General features: G+C 50.7%; 1 protein-coding gene across 4 annotated transcripts; it reads right to left on the bottom strand.

Annotated features, from left to right (window-relative positions):
• Window positions 1–27,171, bottom strand: LOC114778000 (GRB2-associated-binding protein 2-like). 4 transcript variants are annotated; one of them, XM_028967053.1, is made up of 11 exons: window positions 26,925–27,171; window positions 16,588–16,888; window positions 8,269–8,470; window positions 5,786–6,396; window positions 3,943–4,043; window positions 3,537–3,816; window positions 3,363–3,450; window positions 3,175–3,277; window positions 2,859–2,981; window positions 1,916–1,987; window positions 1–1,827 (listed from the first exon to the last, which is right to left on the bottom strand). In XM_028967053.1, exons 1-11 carry the CDS (start codon window positions 26,994–26,996, stop codon window positions 1,702–1,704), a joined length of 2,079 nt encoding a protein of 692 aa, XP_028822886.1. In that variant the 5' UTR covers window positions 26,997–27,171; the 3' UTR covers window positions 1–1,701. The 4 variants fall into 4 exon arrangements, with proteins under 4 accessions (XP_028822886.1, XP_028822889.1, XP_028822887.1 ...); XM_028967056.1 differs by lacking the exons at window positions 16,588–16,888; window positions 26,925–27,171 and adding an exon at window positions 9,164–9,394; XM_028967054.1 differs by having other exon boundaries at window positions 1,686–1,987.

Consider the following 27,171-nt stretch of genomic DNA (forward strand, 5'->3'; position numbering starts at 1 on the left):
TCTATTGCGTCCACAGTCTATAATGCTGTAATAACAAAAAGCGTATCCCAAAGGTACCACATTTTACCATATACTGGCATAATTTGGCATACTGCATCACATTAAGAGAAAACAAGGGACACACAACATAAATTAATGTTAGTAGAGCACAAATACCAAACATTTTAAAGTGTAAAACAGATAATAAATTAATAAATTAATTCACAAGCAATCCATAGTTGAATAGAAAGGTTTTACAGTAGTTGCAATATTACTAGTAGAAATGTACATTAAAAAATCTACTCCGTAAAAGACCATCGGAGCGTACATATTCTTTTACCACGCTAAGACAGCCATCTTGACACACTAATGCATACTATATATTCTAACACAGCACACACGTTTAGCCCACTTACAAGTATTTTCCTGAAACAGCAGATTACATTTAATCACTTTTCAGTATATTTCCTCTGTGACGGGCAGCTTCAGTGCAATTCATCCACAGGAATAACCGTTTCAGAAAGTTCTCTGACCCACGAGACACGACTGTTGCATTCTGCAACAATTATTTACTTGAAGAAAAGAACATACGGGAATCCCAGTCAGTCAATCAAATTGAATAAATAGATATTTTTAGGGAAATGAGCCCGAATAAATGTTCAGTTCATCATTTTTTGTAATTAAAAATGGGAAGCAGAATTAAATCAGAAAGCAGCTATTTCAGCCACTAAATGCACATAAAAGCAACAAGCAACTCAAGTCTCTGTTCTTGCATACAGCTACAGAGAAGCGACATCAAGTGCAGGCCCACTGGGCCCTTCAACACTTCGCGGCTGGTTTTCGAGGAAGTAAATCCGCTCCACTGCAGGGCTACGCTGCACAGCTATCAGCCAGAAGCGAGAGAAAAACCGGAACAGACGGAACAGTGTCTCGTTTATGCTTCATGCACCTCTTGTTCAGTCGAGTCTTCATCGCTCTGACAGAGACACAGTGTCCAGGGGATGTGGGAATCTGTCATGACATGGAGTTCGGAGGGAGAAGCTGATGACGTATCTCTGACTGTTTTAAACAAATGGAATCGTTCAGTTTGGGGAGGAATAGAGTTCTGTCTTGGTCACAATGTTCTTAGTGAAACATATGGAGATGGGTTGGATCAGCGAAAGCCCCACTCTGCCCTGTCATCATTGAGTCTGTATGGAAGTAGCGTATGAGTATGAGGCCGCCAAACGTCCACTTGGGGGGAGGAGAAGATGTCATACGTCCATCCTGGTCAATGCTCTCAGTCCATGTTAGCTTCTGAGAGAGACAACCTTCCATGAAAAACCAACTATCAGGGCATTTTTAACAGTCGTGGTTGCTCGTACTTTGGCATGAAAAGCAATCTGCTGAATCCCACGATTATGCCACTTGGCTGGACTTTTATGCCAATACTTTCTGTCGATTGGCAGCTCATCAATATGAGCTCAGAGGGAGGGATGTTCTCTATTTGCTGAGGTCAGCTGCTCTGAGCACAGTAGATGTTTCTGTCTTGTAATGCCTGTGTTCAGCTTGAAATGGCTGCTCGCGCTGCTTCTGAATGATGTTTGTGGTGTGTGACACGTGGAAGTAGAAGGAAGTTGATCATACCAGAGGGTCTAAAGCAGGTCCAGGTGGGCACGGTCAGGTCTGTGGTCAATTCCGAGACATAAGTCAAGGAAATGCTGGCTACGGCTTTGAGCCCGATCAATAAAAAGAAAGTCCACCACAAGCACAACTGGAAGTCCGACAAGTGTGATGTGCCTGAAACCTGCGAGAGAGGGGGGACAGGGACACGTGGCTGGGTGTGACGGAAGGGTTTTGGATCTGCAGGAGCTCTGAGATGCCGTCAGGACTTGATCCCCTTCACGGGCTCTGTGGATTGCCGGACATCTGTCCACTCCTGCATGGTGTTCTGCAGAGCCTGAGTCTTTTCTTTGTCCACTTGGACGTAGTCCACCTTCTCGTCGGACGTGGCAGAGGATGTGGAAGGCTGAGAAGAAACGGTTAGAAACGGTTATGACCTGAACGCTGAACTGTAACATGGCTGTAAGTTGTGTAAATAGTATTACTTTCTTCAACCAAATATTTGACTAAATGTCTTCATCAACGAACCTTTCTGACGTGACAGAAACAAGATGAAACGCAACAAATGTCGTGTGATGATAACTATAACAAAATATATCAAAATATATAGCGGTGGCCTAGCGGTTAAGGAAGCGGCCCTGTAATCAGAAGGTTGCTGGTTCGAGTCCCAAACCGCCACGGTGCCACTGAGGTCCCCTTGATAAAGGTCCCGTCCCATTTCCATTTCCAGCATTTATCAGACGCCCTTATCGAGAGCGACTTACAACCAGTACTTCCAGTCACTTCCAGTCACGCCACTTCACTTTCATCATGACAAAAACGAGACAAGACATTCTGTCCTCTTGTTTCTGTTTCCTGTGTCCTGTTGCACATTACTTAGATTTACTTGTGATGGGAGAGTAGACGGCTGGGAGAAAATGACGATTTTATCTTTGGACGCTTTCTTTACAACGTAAAAAAACGGAACTTGTGGTCAAAAAACACGGAAGAAATCAGGGCGTCCGTGTCTGGAATGGATGTCGAGTATTCTATAATGTCTATAAGCTAACAATAATATAATAATGAGATAAAACAAGATTCATTTTTAAGTGGGCTTGTCTGTTCTAACCCAGCCAATATGAAGAATTTTTTTTAAAGAAATACAAATTTCAACTGAACTAAATTAAAACTAAACTAAAATGTCTAAAATCAGTCTAAAACAGTCATGGATAAATATGAGTAAAATGGCCAGATCCGTGATTAAGACGAATAAGAGCTGAAAGAAGGAGCTGCAGTACCTTGCGGTGCGGGCTTGGAGAGCCGGGCTGGAAGTCCAGGGCCAGGTAGTCCACGTTGCCGCACTTCCTGGCTGCGGGGCTGCTGGTGCCGCTCACTGCTGGTGAGGTAGATGCTGGGTTTTGCTGGTCAGGGCAGAGAGAGGGGTGATCATTCAGGGTTTAACATCGACCAGTATGGAGAGTCACTAGCATGTCATTCAAAGCGTGTAAAGCAGGATGGACGTCTCACCAGCAGCGGCACCACCTGGGGACAAATTGGGTTTGTTTGAAAAGCTCACCGGGAGTAAATGGCGGCCATTTCTTCCGAAGGACTCACCATTGCCACGTAGTTCTCCTCGCTGTCGGCAGAGTCGGTGCTGGTGATGCTCTGGGTGGAGATCGGCCGACAGTGCTGGGAGGAGATGGAGTTCATCACAGGTCTGTGTGTGCAAGTCGACGGATTAGTGCGGCTTCACGTATCATTGACTGGTTATCTGGATACGAATGGGGAATAAATGCACTGACATGGGCCTCGTCCAGGACATGGTGACCGGACTCTTGAAGGGCAGCTCATCGATGATGCCGTTGTTCCTCAGGTCCAGGGGTGACGGCTCTGTGGGAATAGAACCGTCCCAGATGGATCAATTCTCCGTTCACTTCCGGGGTTCAAGACATTCAAATAAATATCCGGCCACTCACTCTTCCTGTTGGGTTTAAGGTTGCGGTTAATGGGGGGCGGCGTGACGTCACTCAGACGGGCAGGTCGGTGACTCAAGGATGCCGTGCTGCCCTTCCTCGCTGGCAGGGTGGCGGAGAAGCCTGGGAAATCGAAGTGGTGTGGGCCGGGGCTCATGGGAATGTAGATGTTTTTGGGGCTGTCAGCCTGTGCGGCGCTGTGGGGGGAGGAGCCAGGGTTCATCGGGACGTAGTTGTCCTCAGAGTCACCGCTGTCAGACCGCGCCAGAGGGGCTTTCGTCCTCTGATGGCGAAAATAAAGGTCGGTAAAGACAGCATATTTCAGATGCCCGGGAATGTCACCGCCTTGCCGTACTGCAAGCGCTGATGTACAGTTTCAGGTCGGGCTTACAGATGGAAGGAAACTGACCAGGTATGAGCTGAAGCCATCGTTAACCGATTCGATGGACTGGCCGCCGGAGTTGTTAAAGTAGACGGGTCGTTGGTGGTTACTGGTCTCGAAGGATGAACCTGATGAAACATTTTACATTTACAGCATTTACCAGACGGCCTTATTACAGGGACAGTCCCCCCCTGGAGACGGAACATGATGGTAGTAAGTGGGGTTTGAACCTGGGTCTTCTGGTTCATAGGCGAGTGTGTTACCCACTAGGCCACTACCACCCATGGACGGGTGACTTTGGCGTTATTAAGGTGACAGCAGATTGCTTGTCACACGATGAAGCATGAACAGGTGTCCAACAGGCTGCTTTAGGGGGTTTAACAAGGTCAGAAGGTTACTTCCTGCTCCTAAGCAGGTCTGTTCTTCACACGCCTGACAGGAAGGAGGTGAATGGCGTCTGCTGCCTCGTTCCTGCTTATCAGCCAGGAACGCCTGCACTGCTTGAATTTCATTAGCCTCCCAGCAGAACCCGGTCTGCCAGATTGCCTCTTTCTTTCAGATCAGCTGCTGGAGAGGGAAAGATAGAGAGGGCCGGGAAATGTTTTCCACTGCAGAACAATCGGGTTTCCACTGAGAAGAGTGCTGGGAATCACAACGATTCCTCCGAAGAAGAGAGGAAATCGTTCCCAATCAATGGACTGTGTCCATTATGATTTCTTAAGAAATCTTTTCAAGCTCAAATATTGATTATGGCCCGACAAGCCCTCTCTGCAGTGCTGTGGGTGCAGTGTTGTGTTTACAGTGCTGTGTGTACAGTGTGGTGGGTGCAGTGCGGTTGATGCAGTGCTGGTGGGCGCAGTGCTGTGTGTGCAGTGCTGTGGTCGCAGTGTTGTGGGTGCAGTGCTGTGGGTGCAGTACTGTGGTCGCAGTGTTGTGGGCGCAGTGCGGTGGGCGCAGTGCGGTGGGCGCAGTGCGGTGGGCGCAGTGCTGTGGGCGCAGTGCTGTGGGCGCAGTGCTGTGGGCGCAGTGCTGTGGGCGCAGTACTGTGGGTGCAGTGTTGTGTTTACAGTGCTGTGTGTACAGTGTGGTGGGTGCAGTGCGGTTGATGCAGTGCTGGTGGGCGCAGTGCTGGTGGGCGCAGTGCGGTGTGTGCAGTGCTGTGGGCGCAGTGCTGTGGGCGCAGTGCTGTGGGCGCAGTGCTGTGGGCGCAGTGTTGTGGGCGCAGTGCTGTGGGCGCAGTGCTGTGGGCGCAGTGCTGTGGGCGCAGTGCTGTGGGCGCAGTGCTGTGGGCGCAGTACTGTGGGTGCAGTGTTGTGTTTACAGTGCTGTGTGTACAGTGTGGTGGGTGCAGTGCGGTTGATGCAGTGCTGGTGGGCGCAGTGCTGGTGGGCGCAGTGCGGTGTGCGCAGTGCTGTGGGCGCAGTGCTGTGGGCGCAGTGCTGTGGGCGCAGTGCTGTGGGCGCAGTGCTGTGGGCGCAGTGCTGTGGGCGCAGTGCTGTGGGCGCAGTGCTGTGGGCGCAGTGCGGTGGGTGCAGTGCGGTGGGCGCAGTGCTGTGGGTGCAGTGCGGTGGGCGCAGTGTTGTGGGCGCAGTGCTGTGAGCGCAGTGCTGTGGGTGCAGTGCTGTGGGCGCAGTGTTGTGGGCGCAGTGCTGTGTGTGCAGTGTTGTGGGCGCAGTGCTGTGGGCGCAGTGCTGTGGGCGCAGTGTTGTGGGTGCAGTGTTGTGGGCGCAGTGCTGTGGGCGCAGTGCTGTGGGCGCAGTGCTGTGGGCGCAGTGTTGTGGGCGCAGTGCTGTGGGTGCAGTGCTGTGGGCGCAGTGCTGTGGGCGCAGTGTTGTGGGCGCAGTGCTGTGGGATAGTTACAGCAGCTCACCTCTGTACAGCCTGACGTTCTCCACGGCAGGCAGAGTGTTCCTTCGCGGGATCACCGACACAGGAGTGGCCGACACATCTCCATTGTGGGACTTTGGGCTCCCCCAACGCGTGTCTGAACCCTGGTGTCCTCCTCCTCCAGGTTTAGGGGGTCTGGGTGGGGGACCCCCACTGCTGGAGGTGGGTTCGGTACCGGATGAGGTGGGCAGGGCGTTGTGGTTCTTGTCGAACGTGCGGGGGAACTGGTAGAAGGAGCCCGGTGGTGTCGGCAGCCGGTCGTAGTTGTCCGGCGGGGGACGCTCGTTGGCCAGAGGGGCGTTGCAGGGGGTCTTGTAGGTGTAGACCTCCTCTGCAGCTTCCAGCTCCAGCTCGGACAGATCTAGGCCGCCGTGGCAGTCCGAGCTGCAGCCGCGCGGCAGGACGTAGCAGGCGTCCACGCTGGAGGAGGACAGTGGCTGGGGCTGCTTGGTAGGCTTGGGAAGGCTGTAGAAGCCGGGGAGCTGCGTCCCCACGCCGTTCAGACAGTGGGAGAACCCGTGGGAGAGGTTCTGCACCGCCGCATCGCCGGCCACCAGCAGACTGCTGCGAGAGGCCTGGGAGAAGCTGGCACTGCTGCGAAAAGACAGGAAAAGAAGAAATATCTTCTTCAACGTACCTTTAGGACGCAACATAAATGCTGGAATGACTGGAACATTTACAGCATTATCAGACGACCACCACCCTGCCAACAAAATATATCATGTAATAATTTTGACAAATACAAACAAGACTGAATGTGGTTTGTAAATAAAAACTCGATTAAATTGTCTCTCAAATTTTTGTTGAGTCGCCTTATTATTATTATGCAGTATTTCTGATGCCACTCCCTCAATTCCCAGTCGCACATTATTCCGGATTTCACAATGCTTGTGGCAGGTTGTATATAAATGGTTATCAGACGGCCGGGAGAAAAACCTCCTTTACTGTGAAGTGGAGGAGAAAACAGAAACGGGCCGAAATGCAGCCGCTGGAATGGATGTCGAGTATTCTGGAGCCTATAAGGTCATTGCAAAAAAATTCACTAAAATATTCATGGATGATTCTAAAATAAGACTAAAATGCTCAGACTTTTATTTGCCTGAAACTTGACTGGAATAAAATACGTCTGGACGTGAATAAGACTAAAAACTGAAAGGACAGCTGGACACAAAGACTAAAACTAAAATTAAGACAGGCTGCCAAAAAACAACTATAGTGTGAACTCACCAACGCTTGCACACGCACATAAAAAAAGTGCTTGTCGGTCTGGTCATGAAGACCCCCCCCACAGAAAGGGCCTTTAATGAAGCTGAGCTGATGTCTAATTTTGACTTTGTGGCTGCAGTTCCACTTTTAGCCACTAGGCGGTAGGGGTGTGTTTTGTTTATGAATGGCACATTTGAAAATGCAATCTCATAATGGGCCGGCGGTATATTTTAAGGAATGCACTCTTGACGTGCAGCCGGTCCATGAAATGAAACGCGAACACCACGAACACTGGCTGGCGCCCAGGGGACACAGATCATTTGTTTACACTGCGCCGTGCAGGTCGGCTCGGAGATGCCGGCGTTCAAGGGCACCCCAGGAAGACGCTCCGAGAGCGGGGACAGAACAATGCCCGAATCACACGTCCGGCACGTCGTCCTACAGCAAACATTGACTCAGGTCACCATCTATCCTCCGAAAAACCAACAGGAGCAGGTTAGATGGGCAACAACAAGTGACCCCAGAAACTCAACCGATCAATATTCCCAGAGGAAAAAAGTATTATGTTCCCTATATCCACGTGCACACTGTGCTTTCTCATGAGGACAGACTATCTCCTCATGGAGCAAAGGATGATCTCCCAGCACCAGGAATATTTCAAATATGGATCCTAAGCCCAGCATTGTGTGTTCGCCCAGAGATGGATTAAGACCGATGGTTCCCAGCTTCTCACACATGAAGGCCCAGGGAGATTAATACTGTGCTGCAGCCCAAAGCTGCAAATATGATGGACTGTGGTCGGCCCCCCCATTAATCAAAAGTGGCACTTTTGGGAGTGGCATCGGTTTTCCACCTCATTTCATTTGAGCACGTGGCAGAGATCATACACTGCGTGCAAGTGGCTGAGCGAACGGATGGATTAGTAACGTAACAATGGCTGAAGGAACGAGGGGAGGCATGAATTCCCAGAAAGCACCAGGCGGGGTTCGGCTCACCTTCTCAATATGGTACGTGAATTAAAAAAATTCAACTAAGCGCATTCAAAACCTCCTAAATTCTGACACCAAATATTTCCCAGCTTTCCTGCAACATGGAAAGGTTTTTTTTGTTGAATAAATGCACCATCCCGCCAAATACTTCAAATGACTTCAATGAGCAAACAAGCAAGAGGCTTTGATTGGTTGCAGTGATTAATAATGTTAATCATGGGACATCTTAATCTTAAATGCAGGGGCAACCTCGGGGGTCGCGACCTCTTACCGTGCGCTCTCCGCCTTCCTGCTCATGCACTGGTGCAGCAGGAGGTAGTCCTGGGGGGCGCTGCCGGGCAGCGAGCCGTGGGTGTGGCGCAGCGGCACGTCGAAGGTGAACAGCATCGGGTGGCTGGAGTGGGCGGGGACAGACGACTTGCGCTCGCCGATCATGTGGCGCGGCATGTGGGTGGCGGACGACCCCACCGCATCTGTGGTGGACAAAATAAGCATTTACATTTACAGCATTTACCAGACGCCCTTATCCAGAGCGACTTACAGTCAGTAGTTACAGGGACAGTCCCCCCCTGGAGACACTCAGGGTTAAGTGTCCTGCTCAGGGACACAATGGTAGTAAGTGGGATTCGAACCCGGGTCTTCTGGTTCATAGGCGAGTGTGTTACCCGCTAGGCTACTACCACCCTGCAACAAACGAAGCGGACATTGTCTTACGTTGTTTTACGAAAGGTCTCGAGACCTTTGGCGAGCAGATTAGCTGCCCTGCTGTGTTTACGGGTCCTCGCTCTGCATGGCAGGAGAACCTGGACAGTTTCTGTGCTGGACAGCTCTTAGTTGCTGTAGAACGATGGAATATTCGTGAGGAATTGGAGGTCCCGTCCTCACAAGAACGTTTTACTCTAAATTTCCATCCGATCTAGCCTTGCGTCCACATGGAGACGCCGTTTCAGGGGACCAGTACAGTCAATTTCTCTTTTCTGTGTATCCGTGTGGATGGAAAAGTGCCATTTTTTGTAAAAACAGTGACTTATTAGCCCGACCTCTGACCCCAAATGCATCCTACATACAAAAATGGGGGATAACATGTTCAACTACAAGACGTCGTCGCTACGGCGCACATTTCTAATAAAAAGACGCGACTGGAGAACAAGACACGTTTAACTCACCACGAAGGAGAACTAGACGCCAAACACGGAGAGCGGGGAGTTACAGCGCCACCTGCAGGGTTTTTGGTGATAATCCTTTTTAACTCTGTTGGTGAAATGTTCCGTGTTGTTCCTGCGGTGTGTTTGTGAAATCTGATCCGGTTTCACAGCGTGGGCCCGTGTGACCGGTGTGGCCTTTTGTTGCTGAAGTTCCTCTGAACGCAGCGAAGACGAATCTCAGGCCCACGCGCTGAAAATAGCACAGGGCCCAGTGCCAGGACCAGGAAGCCCACGTGACCCCTCACCCGTCCCTTGCCCCCTCCTCCCACTTTCTCTAAGCAGGGAGTGATGGATGAGTGGGTGGCCGGTTACTATCTACCACCAACACAGCTCTGTGCTTGAGACTATTTTACTGGCTTATATATTCATAGCTACAATATCAGAGTAGAGTAGATCATCCGTAAAGCCACCACAGTGCATGGAGCTTCTTCACAAATGTCACATTCACTAGCTTACCAATCAAATAACGCACTGATACTATCTGCATGTTGGTAGCGGGCGTGGTCATATCTGTGCTCAAGGGGCATCAGGAGTGTAGAGAACGGAGGGAAACGGAGGGAGGAGATGGATGCTGAGCTGCACCTGGGCGTGTCACGTATTGACAGGAGGGGTTTAATCGTCCAGAATGAGAGCTGTCAATCATCCCAACAAGCTCCTCCCTTTGTTCATCTTCTGGGAGTCAGAAATAATTACACACTAACAAAAAGGGCTGGGGGGAGGTAGTTAGGTCCTCTTCCTCTTCTCACACACACACTTTATTTACTCGAACACACATCCAGTCCCCATGGCTGTCACTGGCACGGGCCTCTGATGAGCACCACAGTGACACGGACTGAACAGGGAAGGTCACCTCCCCGCCCGCGGCTCTGGAGCCGAGAAGCCCAGCTTGGCTCCTCCCTCCCTCCCTCCGATCAGCAGCGTGGGGCACCCCGCCGTAGCCACGGGACAGCCATAAACATTGAACTGGCCCCATTGTTAACCGGACCTCTCCAAGTGTCCCGAGGCTCGGAGACCCAAAAACGTCACGTATTGATCAGCCAGAAATGCACAATTCTGGGCTTGTGGGGGCAAAATGTAAACACAACACCTGCCTAGAGCATTGTTTCTCATGGGTGGTTCTCATGACCTAGAACCTAGAACCGCCTACAGGGTGAAAAATGGCACACATAAACAGAAACAGCAGCTCCAGGTCCAAAAGCCCGCTCACTCACGAGGAATTTTCCACTGGGGCTCCTGTATCATCAGTAATGCTGACATCACGTTTTAAATCGAATTACCCCGCCGGACTCAGGGGTCCAAAATTAGCCAGGCCGTGCATCCGTCAGGACAAGGGCTGCCTTTGTACGCCGCTCATTTCCTCTCGCCCCCATCAGAGCAAGGCAAGGACGTCATAATTTATTCCTCCAACAGAAATAGAAGCATGACGCCATAATAAAATTAATGCACAGCGCAGGGAAGACATGCCAAGAAGAAAGAGGGCTACGACACGCCCTATTTCACCCTGCAGAGCCATCGATCCATGGTTATAAACTACATTACCCATGAATCTCTAATTTCATGGCTGCTGAAAGTGAAAGGGGGGGGGGGGGGTGGGGGGGGGGGGGGGGGGGGGGCAATCTCCTTAACAGCTTTATCCTACAGAGGACTGTTCCTGAGAGCCAAAGTCAGACCATAACAAATGAACTGGAGGTCCAGCCCACGTGTCCTGCGCCTGGAGACTCCTGCATCCCGGACCCGCGGAGATAATGGCCCTTTGGGCCCCTCCTCAGGTTATAGGAAGGCGGGGAGGGGCTGGTTGGAGCGCTCCGGGGACGGGCGACCATGGCGAGCGGGGCAGCAGGAACCCAGGAGCCGCTCCTGATCACATTACCGCCCCCACCGCGTCATGTGAGCGCTAACCCGAACCACAGGACAACATCAATCAGCCTCAGCAGCCGTCCACGCCGGGGGGATGAGCTCGCATCACCGTCTACCCCACTTTCCTCCTTTCTTTCACAGTGCTGTCCAACTCATCCATATTTCAATATATTTTCATAAGAAAAGTAAATAATAAAAAGTAAAAAAAAAAGTAAATTAAAGCTTTAATGTGCTTTTAACACGCACTGCTGGTTGCAACTCTTAAATGGACTCAATTCTTCAGACATAATTTACATTTATGCCATTTACCAGACGCCCTTATCCAGAGCGACTTCCAACGCTACCATCAATGAAGTGATCAGTTCTGGTTCACTAGGTTCTGCATATAAGTGTAAAGAACACTTTGTAGAGGTATTAACTGAATGCATATATACAGTGATGGTGTGGAAAACCTCTCAGCTTCATACAGAACCATTCGTGGCTCACGTGGTTCACAGGTCAAGATGGGGCTTATGGGGACATTATGAACGGAGGTATTTCGTTTCACTCTTCACTGGAAAAGGTCACAATGGTACCGTGCTCCTTTTGGGAGGTAGAACACTCTGATCTGCCTGGACACAATACACTGACGCGGCTTTGGATACGATCCATGGACAAAAACAGAATGTTTGATTCTGGGATATTATATTTGGCCACAATGAGTAAAACCCTCATTACGGTGGTCAGATGAGTCAGCCCTCATGCTTGTCTCCCGCATTGAGAGGGTCCGATGGTGCTGTTATGCTACAGGGGTCATGGTGCTGTCATGGTTCGGGTCACTTGTCCACTTAAGGAGCCACTGCAGATCAATGCGAAGTCATTGTGAGCGGACGACCCTCCAGTGCCAGTGGCTTTTAGTCACCAGATCTCAATAACCCCACATAGTCCAGCCTGGCAGCAGATCCAGGAGCAGGACAACTGAAGACAATCTGGTGTCTAGCAGTGGGCAAAACCAAACTAAAGCTGGCACAGGCGCTGCTTATTTCCATAGTTCTATCTATTGGTCCACCAAATGCCAAACCTCACTGTCCATTGTTAACAGCTGATGAGGTGAATAAGAACAATCTCCAGGCACCTTTCATAGTTGCCCACTGCTCACCAAGGGTGGTGGAATACATGCAGGGTTCACTTCATATGCAATTCATATGCAAAATGTTGTTATTGCAGGGTCAGAAATCAGGCCCATGAGCCAACGGGAGCCAGCTTCTGCTCAAACATTTGCTGAAATCCCTACAGTGATATGTCCATTGTGTGAGGAGCAGGGACGCTGGCCTGCAGTAAAAATGGAGCCCAGGGACTGCAGCATGACAGACTTTGCACATGCTCCCAGACTCCATCTTTTGTCTTAAAAACAGCCCTTGGAAATTCGAATGAATTACACACAACCAGCTAATCCATTATGCAGACGCAGCAAGACTGAAAGCCTATTGAGGGGATTTTGAGATTTTGAGATTGCTTCTGTTTCACGGACTTGTTGTGGCTTCCTTCGGAAAGTCTTGGGCTCCATTCTCTCCTTGCTTTCATGTCCTAGGATGCCAAGATTGCCTGTCTAAGACAATTCAGGAGCTTTGATGGCGAGACAAAGGGGGGAAGAAGTGCGTGGTTGCCATTTTTCTTAGAAAGCACGAGTGAAAGGCAACATAAGAAGAGAGGGATCCTTGCTTGGATTTACAGCCCCGTTCGGAACAAACGTCTCTAAATGAGGAGGAAGCCCAGTTCCATCTGAGCCTTTCCAGGGCAACCATCGGTGGCCGCCACACTGACAGTGACATTGGCCTGCAGGAGGCGGCGGGAGGGCGTTGGCACCATTACTGGGGTCATTTTTGTTGTGCAAAATGTACAGAGATTTGCTCACACATGATTACAGCCAGAATTCATGAACTGTACATGAACTTTGCTGAGACAGCAGTATTATATATATTACAATCATGGTACCAATGGTGGTAAACACTATAAAAACGAATCCTGTTATAATCCGCATTTACATGCACATTTGCATCGTTCTACAGAAACCTCCAGGCACAAGAAGCCCCCACTCTGATCTCCACAGTGGAAACTGGGCTTAACGGCGGCAGCAGTTGTTGTTGTCGTCCCAGCTGAGAACCCACTGGCCTCGGCAACCTGACCCTGCAGCCCCATGGCGTCTGGTTGGAGCTGGACAGGGGGGTGGGTGGATCGATGGGGCTGAAGGGCACTTTGGGGAGAGAAGTGCACACACAGCTTCTGTTGCAGAGCTGCAGTGCCCTTCACTAAGTAACCCCCAACACACACACACACACACACACACACACAAGGGAGTCATGGGGATGTCAGGGCTCTGACAAGCAGCCATGAGGGGAGATGTGAGCTCTGATACAGCTATTAGTGTGACTAAGCCCACCTTTACACACACACACACACACACACACACACACACCAGTCAGAACCAGAAAACCTTATCCCTTCTTAGAAACCACACACAGACCTAGATAGCCCTTCAATCAAGCACACACACTAACCTTACTGCAAACGATGGTATATTACACACACACACACACACACACACACACATTCACACACACACACACACACACTACCCTTACTGCAAACGATGGTATATTACACACACACATTCACACACACACACACACACACACACACACACATTCACACACACACACACACACACACACACACACACACACACACACCACACACACACACACACTACCCTTACTGCAAACGATGGTATATTACACACACACATTCACACACACATTCACACACACACACACACATACACACTACCCTTACTGCAAATGATGGTATATTAGTAGAGAGACGGTCCTTCTGGCTGTTACCGAGCAGCTACATGCGGCCAGATTGGCAAAACTGTCATCGGTTCTTATTCCGAAGGTAAAAGAACACACTGAAGGTAAAAGGAAGACGCTCATCTGGACTCTTCTCCATCTTGGCCCCTCGGTGGTGGAATGAACTTCCAGCTCAGTCACTGAGCACCTTCACACGGCAGCTCAAGACCTTCCTCTTTAGAGAATATTTAGATGAACTTGTGACCTTCTTCTTGTCTGACTTCTGTATAGAAACTAGAACAGAGTGAATAAAAAGATTGTATTCATAGTTGGGGGTCCTAGTGAACCAGAACTGATCACTTCATCCATGGTAACATGGAAGCACGTTGTAAGTCGCTCTGGATCAGGGTGTCTGCCAAACGGCGTAAATGTAAATGTAAATTACACACACACACACACACACACACACACATACGCATACACTGCTTCTACTGGCAGGTAGATCTGAGCTTTGATACAACTGTAACTGTGACTGTGCCCACCTGCAGCTAACCCTGCTACTGCTGGAGAAAACACACACACACACACACACACACACACACACACACACACACACTCTCTGCGGTTCACGCCGGGTGAGCGAGGAGCAGATGAGACGGATTATCTGAGCAGCTCAGCACTGTGGGCTGCGCCTCTATCACTGTTTTGACTACGGGGCAGAAAAACACTTTCCTCTGTCTGGGATCATCTGAGGAGGACACGGCGCTTCACCTCCGACCTCCAGAAGATCTCTCTCCTCGCAAAAAGGCGTCGCCTTGCTCTGCTGAATAGTTGCTGCATTAGGCAACTTCTTGACTCTCCATAAAATGTTAAAAACATGGAGGTGTGTGTGTGTGTGTGTGTGTCCTGGAATGATCTATGTCTGGGATGACCTGAGCTCCAGACCCAGCTGAGGTAAGACTTGGCTCTGGGCTGCTGCTCACCCTGGTTGCTGGTGTGTGTCTGCATTCCCCCCTGAAAACACACACCCACCCACACACTCACACACACACACACACACACACACACACACACACACACACTCACATACAGTCAATCTACTAACACGGATCTCATGCCTCAGACACACGCCGACTCATTCATCTTCCACATGTTTTACACCACAGTACACACACACACACACACACACACACACACAGACCTCTGTCTTAAAGTCAGTGTGGGGCAGTGGGGGCCTAGCGGTAAAGGAAGTGGCCCCATAATCAGAAGGTTGCGGGTTCGAATCCCAATTCTCAGGTGCCACTGAGGTCCCCTTGATGAGGGGGACCTCACACACACACACACACATACACACACTCTGGGGAAAGGGCTCAGTCCCTCCTTTCAAGCCGAACCAGGAAGGGGTCATATCCTACAGAGCAGCCCAGAAGCAGCCCGGGTGTAGACCGCTGGTCCATGTCCAGAGGCTGGAGGACACACGCCTGCCGCGGTTCTCATTCGCACGTTTTGCAAAGAAACATTAATTCAATTCCAGGACATTCCAGGTCCTGCAGAAAAAAGGCTGCCGTGTTCGGAATTTTACTGACTGAACGCATGTAGCATTTTCCGGAAAAAAAACGACCAGGAGTTTAACAGGAAGGAATGGAAGCGCAAGCGGTCAGTTTGAGAAGACCACGGACAGGAACCTACGGCCTTTTCCACATGGTCTTATGTGAATTAGAAGAAACAGTCGTTGTTTCCAGATCCATCCTGCTGCAGGCCGGTCAACACAACACAAGTGGGAGGAAAAATCAATACGGAACCTTTCAGAAGCCACGTCCATTTGGCAGCACCACTCCAGTTCAACTTTCTCAAATGACAAGAGATGGGGAAAAAGACAAAAACAGTCGGGAGTCATATCGTGTTGCCAGAACTTATCGCTGGTTTTATCAGTGGAAGTAGGAGGAGAGAAAAACAGTAAAAATAAGAAAGTGAAGAAAGTGAAGAAAGTGAAGAAAGTGAAGAAAGTGAGCATAGTCGATATGAACAGCTCATAATGGGGCATCAGGGGTCAGTTTCTCATCTGGTCAGTGTGGCCGTAACAAGAAGTTACCAAAAAGAGACAACTGTAAAGAGAAATTAACTATAGGCAGCAGAAATGGAGATGAGAGACGTTACAGAAGGACACAAAGTTGGACACGGACCAGACGTCCAGACAAAATAGAGAATGACAATGACGGAATAAGGATAAAAGAAGGCCACTACCAGTCAGTGAGTTCTGCTGTTGAAACGTGTCCTCTGTATTTAACCATCAAGGTGAGCAGTGGGCACCATGACAGGCGCCCGGGGAGCAGTGTGTGGGGACGGGACCTCAGTGGAACCCTGGCCGGTAGGGACTCAATCCCACAACCTTCCGATTACGAGTCTGCCGCCTTACCCTCTAGGCCACCGCTGCCCTGGCCCGGTTTGGGATTGATGGGATAGTTGTGGAGTAACAAGTCCACTATTCTAGCTTCATTTTATCTTCTAAAATGAAGAGTACAGCCCAGCCCAGTTCTATATCTAAAAGGTTTCTGCCACCAAGTGCCCTCGACACCAAGACTGAGCAGATCCTGGTGGAACACAGAGCATGTTCCTGAGCAAGATATTTGACTCCCACTTTTGTGAGACAGTTGAAAACTTTAAAAGTGTGTAACATGTGATCATGAGCTGTCGTCTCACCATGGTTCTCCTCTGACTGGTTGAAGCCACACAGCTGGCAGATGGAGCGCACCCACAGGTTCATCTCCTCCTCCGTCTCGGCCACCAGGTAGAAGGTGCGGTCGGAGGTCTTGATGTCAAAAACGAAGCTGTCCTGGAACTCTTTCCGCTTGAAGGTGAGCCCGGCGTCCACCTGTTCACAGCAGTGCAGGTCGATGATGCGGATGGGCTTCTTGGAGTGGTCGTTCTTGTAGTATTCCAGAACGTCCGGGTCGCCACTCATCCGCCCGCTGCGGAGGATGAACCAGCGCTTCTTCCATGCCTGAGGAGAAGAACAGCCAAGAACCTATTTATTCACATGTAGACGGGGTGTCAGATCTTTATGTAGATCTACCATCATGGCCTGGAGATATGAAGCGCTGATAACACATAAACTACACACAAACAAACCCATAATGCAGTGCTTGGGGCAGTGGTGGCCTAGCAGTTAAGGAAGCGGCCAGTTCGAATCCTGAGCCGCCAGGGTACCACTGAGGTCCCCTTGATGAAGGTACCGTCCCCACACACTGCTCCCCGGGCGCCTGTCATGGTGCCCACTGCTCACTCAGGGTGATGGTTAAATACAGAGGACACGTTTCACTGTGTGCACCGTGTGCTGTGCTGCTGTGTATCACATGTGACAATCACTTCACTTTCACTTAATAGGTCTATATAAAGTGACCGAGTTTGACATGTAACATGTACACATCTCATCTATGGGTCCTGCATTTTCTTATGCTGAAGAAGCAGGACAATGAAATGACAAGTGAGGTTATGTAATAAACAAAAAGTTGAACAGTCTAAAAGTACAGTATACTGAAACAGAAAATCTAATTAGGAGAATATGTAAACTTGGATAAATAATAAATCTACACGCCATGTGAGGACGGCATGAAACTGACAGGGAGGGCTGCCGTTGATGAAGGAGCGAGTGCGTCTGTGTACATGTGTGTGTGTGTGTGTGTGTGTGTGTGTGTGTGTGTGTGTAGCGCAGGTGTTACTCCTCAACGTTTCCTGTTCTGATATAGCTCTGTGAGTGGGAGGTTGAGCGACAACCCAAACACAAAGAAGCATAAAGCACACACACACACACACACACACACACACACACACACACAGTGAGAGAGAGAGAAGACACCTGCAGGGTGCCTTTCGTCTATTTACTTTTGTTAGTGTGAGAGTACGATTCGCCCTAAAAAATACACTGAACCTCCAGCCCAACTGAACTTCTATTTTATTCTATTCTTCTGACTATAATAAAACATCTAGAATATTCCTCCTCCATCTCACAGTGTATCTGATGTATTTGTTCTCCTCCCCACCCCCAGCACCACCTCCGCAGCGGGCAGGTCAGCGCCGGGCACCAAGGCCTCATTTTCCAGCGCCCGCCCCCCCCGCCTCCAGCCCGGTCCCGTCCCAGCTGCCCATCCGTCCGGCATGCACATCCTGTGTTGTTCCAAGACCGCTGCTGACCTTCCCCCCGACGCCACGCCAGATACCAACCGGCGCTGAACACAGCCCGAATATCTGCCAGGCTTCGGCAGGGGACGTGTTCATAAAACGTGTCCTGAAGGCGCGGCGCGGGAACACGGGCCGATAGAATCAGCGGCCGCGTCTGTGATCCTGGGGCGGGGCGGCGGGATGCCAGACTGATAAACGACTGGCAGTGCGGCTCTAATGGGCTCAGCAGACAACCTGAAGCTCAACATGTACAAGAAAAGCTTCTGAAATGCGACGCTAGTTTTTTTTTTTTCATTTCGTGGTGATGATTCGGGTTGAAAGTTCTAGAAAGTAACATCAAGAGCGTTTTCACCATCTAACCTTTTTTTTAGAAGCCCTTGTATTTAAATTCCGTGACTACTGACGTATTTTCATCCCGTTTTTATCCGTGGAGAATCCTCGTCATCGTCACCGTCGTTTGAACCCACACCCAGACAAACAGGACCTGAACGTGCACAGACGCTGTGCAGAAGAGGGGGAATGTTTGACGAGCGGAGGACAAGGTCTCGGAAACGGAGCGTGACTTAACGCGGCCTGGCGCCGCGCCCGGCCTCGCAGCAGGTTGTGCCGACTTGCCTGGGTCGTTCCCGCATCAGCCAGGTGTGTTAACGTATTAGAGGAGTGTCCCCGGGACCGAGCGCCGGGGACGTCCGGCCGACATGTGCAGTCCACAGGAACCGGTCCAACAGGAGAACGGCGCTCCAGGCCATATGCACGCTTCCAGAGGACAACACCAACATTCATTTCTTATATAGCACGTAATCACATACAGTGTGTCTCTCAATGGGCTTTGGGCCCTACAGTTGACACCCCCCACACTTGACCCTTCCTGCACACAAGGAAAACCTCCATTTAAAAAAGGTCGGAAGAAACCTTGTGAAGGAGCGAGGCAGAGCGGGACGCCCTTCCAGGGTTGGTAACAATTTGTCCAATAAGAGAAAAAGTCCTCCAAAGTGCAGTATAGAGCATCTGTCCATGTTTGGAGGTACTGGACAGTGCGGAATAGGTTTTAGGACCTCCCGGACCTCCTTTTTCATCATTAACAGCATTGAATTATTAACCCCAGCAAACGTTTTAATTTACCCGTTTAAGCCAATCAGTAAATCAGATGAGAAATGCCTGGTCTGAACCTTAAACACAGAACATCAGATGGTTTATGTTCTGTTCTCTTTTGAATTTTTGTTGGAATGTTAACATTTCAAGTTATAAAAGTGACCAGTGACCATTTTCACCATTAACATGCAGAAATGACTTCTGGATTTAGATTTTATTTTAGAGCAGGGTGTAAATGGGGTCAATGGGGTCTTACTCATGTTACACACATCTCAAATTGGCTTGGTTTTGAATTGAGAAATTGACCGTCTTGGGAATGCTGGTGCATTACATGGTAAGTCTCTTTGGGATGGGGTGAATATTTGGGAAGTGGGACCCAGATCTTGCAAGCATTCACTTCTGGCACAAAAAAGCGAGACTATAACGTGGTGGCAAGACAGAGACTCCTAGAACGTAATTTTCGGCCGAGCTCTTATAGCCTTGGCCACCACCATCCGTCTGGCCAATCTAATTAACCACCCTGTACAATACAAGAACGCTTTAAACATTTAAAACATTACCAGCAAACTCCCCCCCGAATCAGATCGACTTGGTCCATTCAAGCTCCGCCCACCCCCTGGTTCTCTACTTGGTTCTCAGAAGGACCTCACGGTGCATTTGGGTTTGGTTTTATTTAAACTCCTGTGCCCCTGTATAGCAGACCGTGCTATAGCGGCTACTCTTAATGAATAATAATGTCGGTTCTGATTTTAAACGGACTCCAGTACTGAATTACAGCGTAAGAACCTTCGCAAAAATCCAATTAGGGGGAATTCTAAAGGGAGAGTGATAAAAGTGATAAAAAGCTCACTTAGTGCATAGTGCACATGGAAGACCTGCCAGCTGAGGCCTAACTCACGTCTAATGGGATTACGAGGCAAAAGGGGGGGGAAGACGGCTCCACTTACAGTCTGTTCTCCCGGGCCCACCGCCATCACACTGATCTCAGATCAGAATTTAGGATATCGGTATCGCTCCTACATTAAAGGTAGGAAATTCAGAATTTCTACTTCAGCAATTTCAGGGAAATGGGTCAGGGGAAGTAAACCGGACAGGAAAACAACAGACAGCTCAGCCTATTTTCGACTCTGCGAGCGGAAAGCGTGATGACAAAAGGAAACAAATATTGTTCTGCTTGTAGTGGCCTAAAAATAGGCTTGTTCCAAGCTTTTCAGAAGCTTTGAGTCAATCCCTTTTATAAAGGCTGGACATGGCGGCCTGTCCCCTGTTTTCAGAAAGGCCAAAAATGATTGTAGAAACAACAAAGACATGATGAGTTCACGACCCCCTCAGCTTGATGGGACAGGAAACCCAGATACAACAGAAAAGAATACATATCCCATTTATTCACTATTGTCTTCTGGGCCTCCAACCACGAGAGCATTACTGCAGCCAGCCAGCAGGGGCGCTAGACCTGTGGCGGCATCATTTACATTTACATTTAAGGCATTCGGCAGACGCCCTTATCCAGAGTTACAGAATATAAAAATGAATTTGGAGCCCTCTTGAGAAGGTCCACGGCCCGTTAGAAAACCGGTGGCCGGCGTGATACCTTCTTGCATGATTAACTGCTACTTGCTATTTTTGTCCCCTGAATCTGCCGTGAGTCACTTGCTCCATAATTCTCATCAAAACATTAACGCATCGTTGTCGCGAGCATCCGTGAAAAAAGAAGATGCGCGGGGGCGGAGCTTTTTCTTCCCGTCGTATTCCGCTATTTAAACCGGCTGCGCCCATGCAGCGGGGGAAGTGCGGCGACGCCGAGGACTCTCAGTCAACATGTTTCCACGTGCGCCACGGGCAAACACCCTTAATCAAACAGGTAAAGGTCAGGCTCCGAGTCAACAGAGGAGCCGGGCCCCCTGGGAAATGCCGGACTGCGGTTACCGGCCCTTTATTCCCAGGTACACACGCGCAGCTGAATAAACAGCGCGCCGCGGCCTGAGAAGCCCACCGCCTCTCCGGGGCAGGTGGAGGGAGCGGCATGGAGAGGCCCCGCCCCGTGTTGTTTCAGGACGTCCACCCCGAACGGGACGCTGGGAAGTAGGTCAGGGGGCCAGGCTTCCGCCGTCCGACATTCAGCGCGCCGGAAAACCAGATCCGGTTCCAGGTTCAAAGGACACTGCACTGTCATGTAAACATGGAGATCAGAGAATCACAAAGCAGCAACTTCCCATAAACTTCACCAGTCGCCACAATCTTCATACGGCAAATATTGTTGATAAAGTACATCCACACAAACACACCAACACACACCCACACACACCCTTTCACGCATGAGCCTGAAATGGCTGTTGGTTCAGGGGAATTTATGGCCCATGGCATCAATCGATCACATATCCAGGGCTCAGCATTTCTATGCAAATTTCTCTAATAAAAGGTGGTCTGATGGGACCAGAGCTGGACCGGGTGGGTTCTGCCCCCCCCCCCCCCCCCCCCCCACACACACACACACACACACAGCCCAGACACGTTCATGCGTCACCCCAACATGCATGAAATTGTGTTATAATTTATTTGAAATGATTACAGATCATTTTGATTTAGCGTTTTCCCGTTAAGCGTTATACGTTGACCCCGCCCGGTCTGCGAATGGCCTGAAAGATCATTTATCATGAATACGTTTGGTAAGGGATAAATAAAGGCGGGGTGGTGTCTGGGAGCTCGGTATCGTGTGCTAATCGATATTGCGGCGCATGACAAGCCACATTCCAGGAAGGGGGAGCGCCGACAGCATCGTGCATCATCCAGAGAGCAGGATCACCGACTGATTCAAACTGCAGCACGCCGCATTCGCCGCATCTCCTGCTTAAATATCTCAGTTTAACCAATAAGAAGTCCACGAAATACAAGATATAATTGGATGGAATGTTACAGGGAAAGGAGATGGGGAGAAGGCAAGTTCGGCCCCAAGCTGATGTCACAATTCCACCAGAACAATGAGCTGCCAATATTTACTCAAGCATCCTGAATTAATGCACGCTGCTGCTGCTCCGCCTCCATTCAGTGGGAACATCTCTCACTTACAATCCACCTCGCCACCGCGGCCTGAACCCTGAAAAATGGCTTCTTCAAACATCTACCTCCATCAGAGGGACCATGTTGCAAAATCTACCTCCATCAGAGGGACCATGTTGCAAAATCTACCTCCATCAGAGGGACCATGTTGCAAAATCTACCTCCATCAGAGGGACCATGTCGCAAAATCTACCTCCATCAGAGGGACCATGTCGCAAAATCTACCTCCATCAGAGGGAACATCCCTCACTTCCAATCCACCCAGGTGGCCTGAACCCTGAAAAATGGCTTCTTCAAACATCTACCTCCATTCAGAGTGACCATGTTGCAAAATCTACCTCCATCAGAGGGACCATGTTGCAAAATCTACCTCCATCAGAGGGACCATGTCACAAAATCTACCTCCATCAGAGGGACCATGTCGCAAAATCTACCTCCATCAGAGGGACCATGTCGCAAAATCTACCTCCATCAGAGGGACCATGTCGCAAAACTACCTCCATCAGAGGGACCATGTCGCAAAATCTACCTCCATCAGAGGGACCATGTCGCAAAATCTACCTCCATCAGAGGGACCATGTCGCAAAATCTACCTCCATCAGAGGGACCATGTCGCAAAATCTACCTCCGTCAGAGGGACCATGTCGCAAAATCTACCTCCATCAGAGGGACCATGTCGCAAAATCTACCTCCATCAGAGGGACCATCCCTCTTTTTAATAAAAGAGATGGGGACGTGCAGCATTTGTTGGGTTGGCAGCAGGCGGTGGCCGGGTCTGGCGTGGCCGTCGGTTTACTCGGTCTGAGCGTGATCGTGGGGCACCCCACACTTACTAAGCAAGCAGCTGCTTTAACTCTCCCGATAACTCCACCGTCGTCATCAACAACTTGCCAACAAACGGCTCCAGGCTGTAAAACCCGGCCCCGCCCCCTCACATCCTTGAGGAAATCCAGATGCGCCGCGGCAAACAAACACGGAACCGAGTTAAACAGCGTCGGCGTGGACGCTCCGGTTCTCCCCGCGGTCTGGTGAGGGCCGCCAGCTGTTCACGCTGTCCAGATAAACACGCCGCCTGCCCTGCGCTGCACCATATACGGTCCTGAGCTCCCAACCCCGAGCTGCACGCCAGCCGCCGGCGCCGAGGTGCCAAAAGAGCGGCAAAGAAAAGCAATCAGGGGCGCGCGCTTCCATAACCAGGAGAAATGAATCATCTCTGGATCTCCATTCCACCCCCCATCTCACTCCATTCACGGGATGAATGGGCTTCTTTTCTCATTCATGAGCCGGGCCGCCCTGACACTCTGCCTAACGAGAGTCGGGCGGGGCCGCATTATTCTTAATCACAACTCTTTGTGCCGCTTCCTCTCGGCTCCGCCATCTGCTCGGCGCGGCCGGGCCCAGAACCGACCGGAGAACCAGGCCGAGAGCGGCGGCGCCACCATCAAGCAGCATGCAGAGGAACTGGAGATCCTCCTTCACCGTGGATCCTCTCATCCACGGTTGATGGAATATGGTCCCCTTTGTTGCTTCTGTCTACGGCCACATGGTTGTCCAGGTGGAATATTTCACCAGACATTTCATGATGTTCCCACTCAACACCACCGAGCTGAGCAGCTTTCAGGACCCAGACGGTGAGAAATGACGCCCAGATTCACAAAACCAGATCATTTCCGACGGCTCCAATGACGCAAATATCAGACAAAAACAACCGTCCTCTCGTAGCCTAAATATTTTGTCTCATACGCGGGTGATTTATCGTCCTTTAACAACACGCATTAACCGTGTTTAGTCCTCGTGCGGAGACATCGATCCGCCTCAGTCAGGCCCCGCCCTGCTGGCCACTCCGTAATGCAAACGTGACCTTTACACAGCGAGGTGGTGGTGACCCTCATGTACGAGGAGCAGATAATGGGATCTTCTGAGAGGAGCAGAAGAATCCAGCCGAGTTCTTCTTCATTCACCATGACAGGCGCCCGGGGAGCAGTGTGTGGGGACGGGACCTCAGTGGCTCCACCTCGAACCCGCGTCCCTACCCGCTAGGCCACCGCTGGCCCTGGTAATAAGTATTGTAATGAATATGCTGATTCCATATTTCTGACAGGAAGTAGCTACTCACACCTTACTCGTGCTGGAGAAGGGACGGGTGAGGGAGGGGCATGAACCCATTCGTGACCTCACCGCTGGATGCCAGATACCGCAGAAATAACGGCGTGTCTTCGCTTGGGGGCGGTTAGCGCGCCGCTGGTAATTCTAACGCTTCTCTACCCTCCCGCGGTGATTTACTGCGACTCTGCACACACAGACCCGGGGTCATCGCCATCCGAGGAACCTGGTGAACCCCCGTGGACGAACATCACGCCGCCGCCGATGACTTCACCCTCTCAGCAACTTGATTTCAACGTGGGACGTCACCAATGTCACACATTAAGGCAGAAGGTCCATGTTAGATGAGAGCCCCCATCCTCCTGTTGACCATGGGGTCAACAAAGGTGTCATGTGAGAGGTGGATTAACCCCCTCACCACCCAAAAAAGGACAATGCAGTTGGTCTCGGACCCTTAATGTGACCAACTGGACACCACCAGACATGAAGCTGGCAGAGGCGCGGTGCATCTGAGGCCACGGCGGCAACCAAATGACAGTCATGAGCTCTTCAATAAGCCACCGTGAATGAGGCCTGTGGTTTCCTCCCCTTATCCCAGCGTTCGTTCCACTAATCAAGTACAACCTTCCTCTAAATATGGAACAGAGAAACGGGCGAGAACCTATGGCCGCGTTCTAATCCTGTTCTCCACGCCATCTGCTAATAGGCGAGCGTGCACAACAAATTTAGCATCTGCGGGACATGAGACAAACATTTTAGTGTCAAATTTACTGACCGCGGTGCTAAATTCGTTTCTGAAGTTGTACACACTTGAATTTAGGTTGAAAATCGTATATCAGTATTTAATGACGACCCCCACCAATAAGCATTTCCGATCATGGGACTGGTGTCACCCTGTAGGTGCCACCCTGTAGGTCTGGCCCCCTCCAGTCAAATGAGGTTTTTACACAAACACACGGATCTGACGGATCGAAGAGCTACGTGGCTCTTTACCTCGTGAGGTTCAGCATAACAGGACGTGGAGAATGAATTCTGTGCTGCTCGGACGGGGTCTTCACATGACTCTCCTTTAACTAAGATCGGCTAAGGTCACTCATCAGCCCACGTGAAACGGTCAAAGACAAAAACAAGCCGTTTACGAGCGAAATGCTCCACATTCCTCTCCTCACCAATTAAGCTTATTGGCCAGACCGGGGGAGAACCTATCCTCCCACGGCATCCAGATAAAGCAGAACAAGGAGACGGTCTGTGCGCCTGGACGTGGGGGTGGAGGAGGATGAGCTCCTCTTGTCAAAGCAGGAACCGGGAGGTGAGCTCTCCTGACCTCCCAAAGCTCCTCTGCAAAACAAGCCCCGAGCGGGCAGCTGACAGCGGGGTTGGTGAGGAGCACCTGCACCACGTCCAACAACAGGCATGAAGAAACGTACCATGAGAGGCCTACAGATTTGGTCTCGTTTACTGAACACGGGGTGAACTGAACGAAATTCCAGAACTGGATGGGAATGGAACGTTGTGGATGAGCGGGCCGCGCCGGAAAGCAGCGCTTCCGCTTGGAAAAGGAAATAGTGGGATCTTGTGGGAAATGCCACGGCCGCCCCCCCCCCCCCCCCCCTAACAACAGCCCCCCAGCCCCCGCCCTGCAACTTCCTTCCGTGCCTGCAGCTCCACACACACTTTTACAGGATCATACGAGATGATGAGCAGGAAGCTGCTGGATTTCTAGTTCCTGTTTTCCGCGCCTCTTGAAAAATCCCCTCATCTGGGATCAGGTTGCCCGTTCTTATCTGCGACATTCCCAACCCGCCTCGGCCGAGATGCAGGAACCTGAGATGCCGGCGACAATATTTGCATATGCTTTGCATGTCGAGAAGATGCCCTCAAACACGCAAGTCCACCTGTCACCAGCAGAGCAGGAGCAGGAGCCCCTCCTCCCCGCGGCATGGGGAGCCAGTCGAGACTCGTCCCGACACTTCAAAATCCCACAACGTACCATCATTTTAGTCAAATTTCGTTCTCATGACCAGGAAGAAATCTCTGTTTTCATCAGGATGTGAATATTCTGGATCGGCCTTCAGCCCAGTTTCCTGAGCAGGAAACTAACCGTGTAAAAAAACAGGCTGACATCATGGCAACAAGCGCCTGGAGGACGCAGCGTCCATCACCACTGCTGGATGGGGCTGGATGTTCCTCACGTCACCCAGTCCTGGTCTGACCGTCCTGGAGTTCATGATGTTTGATCAGTCAAACTGGATCTGAACACCGATCATCTGCCCAACCCTTGCTCACATGAACAATGGGACCAATCAGAACACAGGAACAAAAACCCAAACCAACGACCAACGGGGTCTGCAGCCCTCAACAGAATTAGGGGGGTCAGGACAGACGGTGTCACCCCACAGCGCAGCATCCTGCTCATCATTATATCCAGAGGACCCAAAACCAGTCAAATGTTTACTAGTAAAACAGAGGAAAGTAGGAACTAGGAGCCATTTTTCATGGACCATCATTAGCAGAAAGTGGTCCTGCAGGGACGGACGGTGTCCCTCCCCCCACCTGCGACTCGGTGCAACTTTTCTAAAGATGGGCAAAATAAAAAAAGATCTTACGTATCTCCGCAGCTTCCTCTCCGGCGGCGACTTCCTCAGCCAGCCCTGGCAGACGATCTCCCCTCCGCTCATCCTCCGGTCCCGGTTCCGCTGCTCGCTGCTACCCCGTCCTGCGCCCCGAACCGGACCGAACAGATGCCATCAACCCGAGGAGCTGGACGCCGAGCGGGACAAAGGAGCTGGAGAGCGGCGCGCTGCGCAGATGGAGGAAGCGGAGCACCATCCTCTCCACGCCGCGCCGCGCCGC

Source organism: Denticeps clupeoides, unplaced genomic scaffold (assembly GCF_900700375.1).
Source record: "Denticeps clupeoides unplaced genomic scaffold, fDenClu1.1, whole genome shotgun sequence".
In the NCBI taxonomy this organism is placed as follows: Eukaryota; Metazoa; Chordata; class Actinopteri; order Clupeiformes; family Denticipitidae; genus Denticeps; species Denticeps clupeoides.

What these genes read in the sequence shown, in the direction of transcription:
- LOC114778000 (XM_028967053.1), bottom strand. Translation starts at nt 26,996, where the DNA reads ATGAGCGGAGGGGAGATCGTCTGCCAGGGCTGGCTGAGGAAGTCGCCG. An exon ending in ATGGCTTCAGCTCATACCTG is followed by an intron (nt 3,817 to 3,942) that starts GTCAGTTTCCTT and finishes TTTCGCCATCAG; the next exon opens with AGGACGAAAGCCCCTCTGGC. An exon ending in AGGAGAACTACGTGGCAATG is followed by an intron (nt 2,982 to 3,174) that starts GTGAGTCCTTCG and finishes TGCCCTGACCAG; the next exon opens with CAAAACCCAGCATCTACCTC.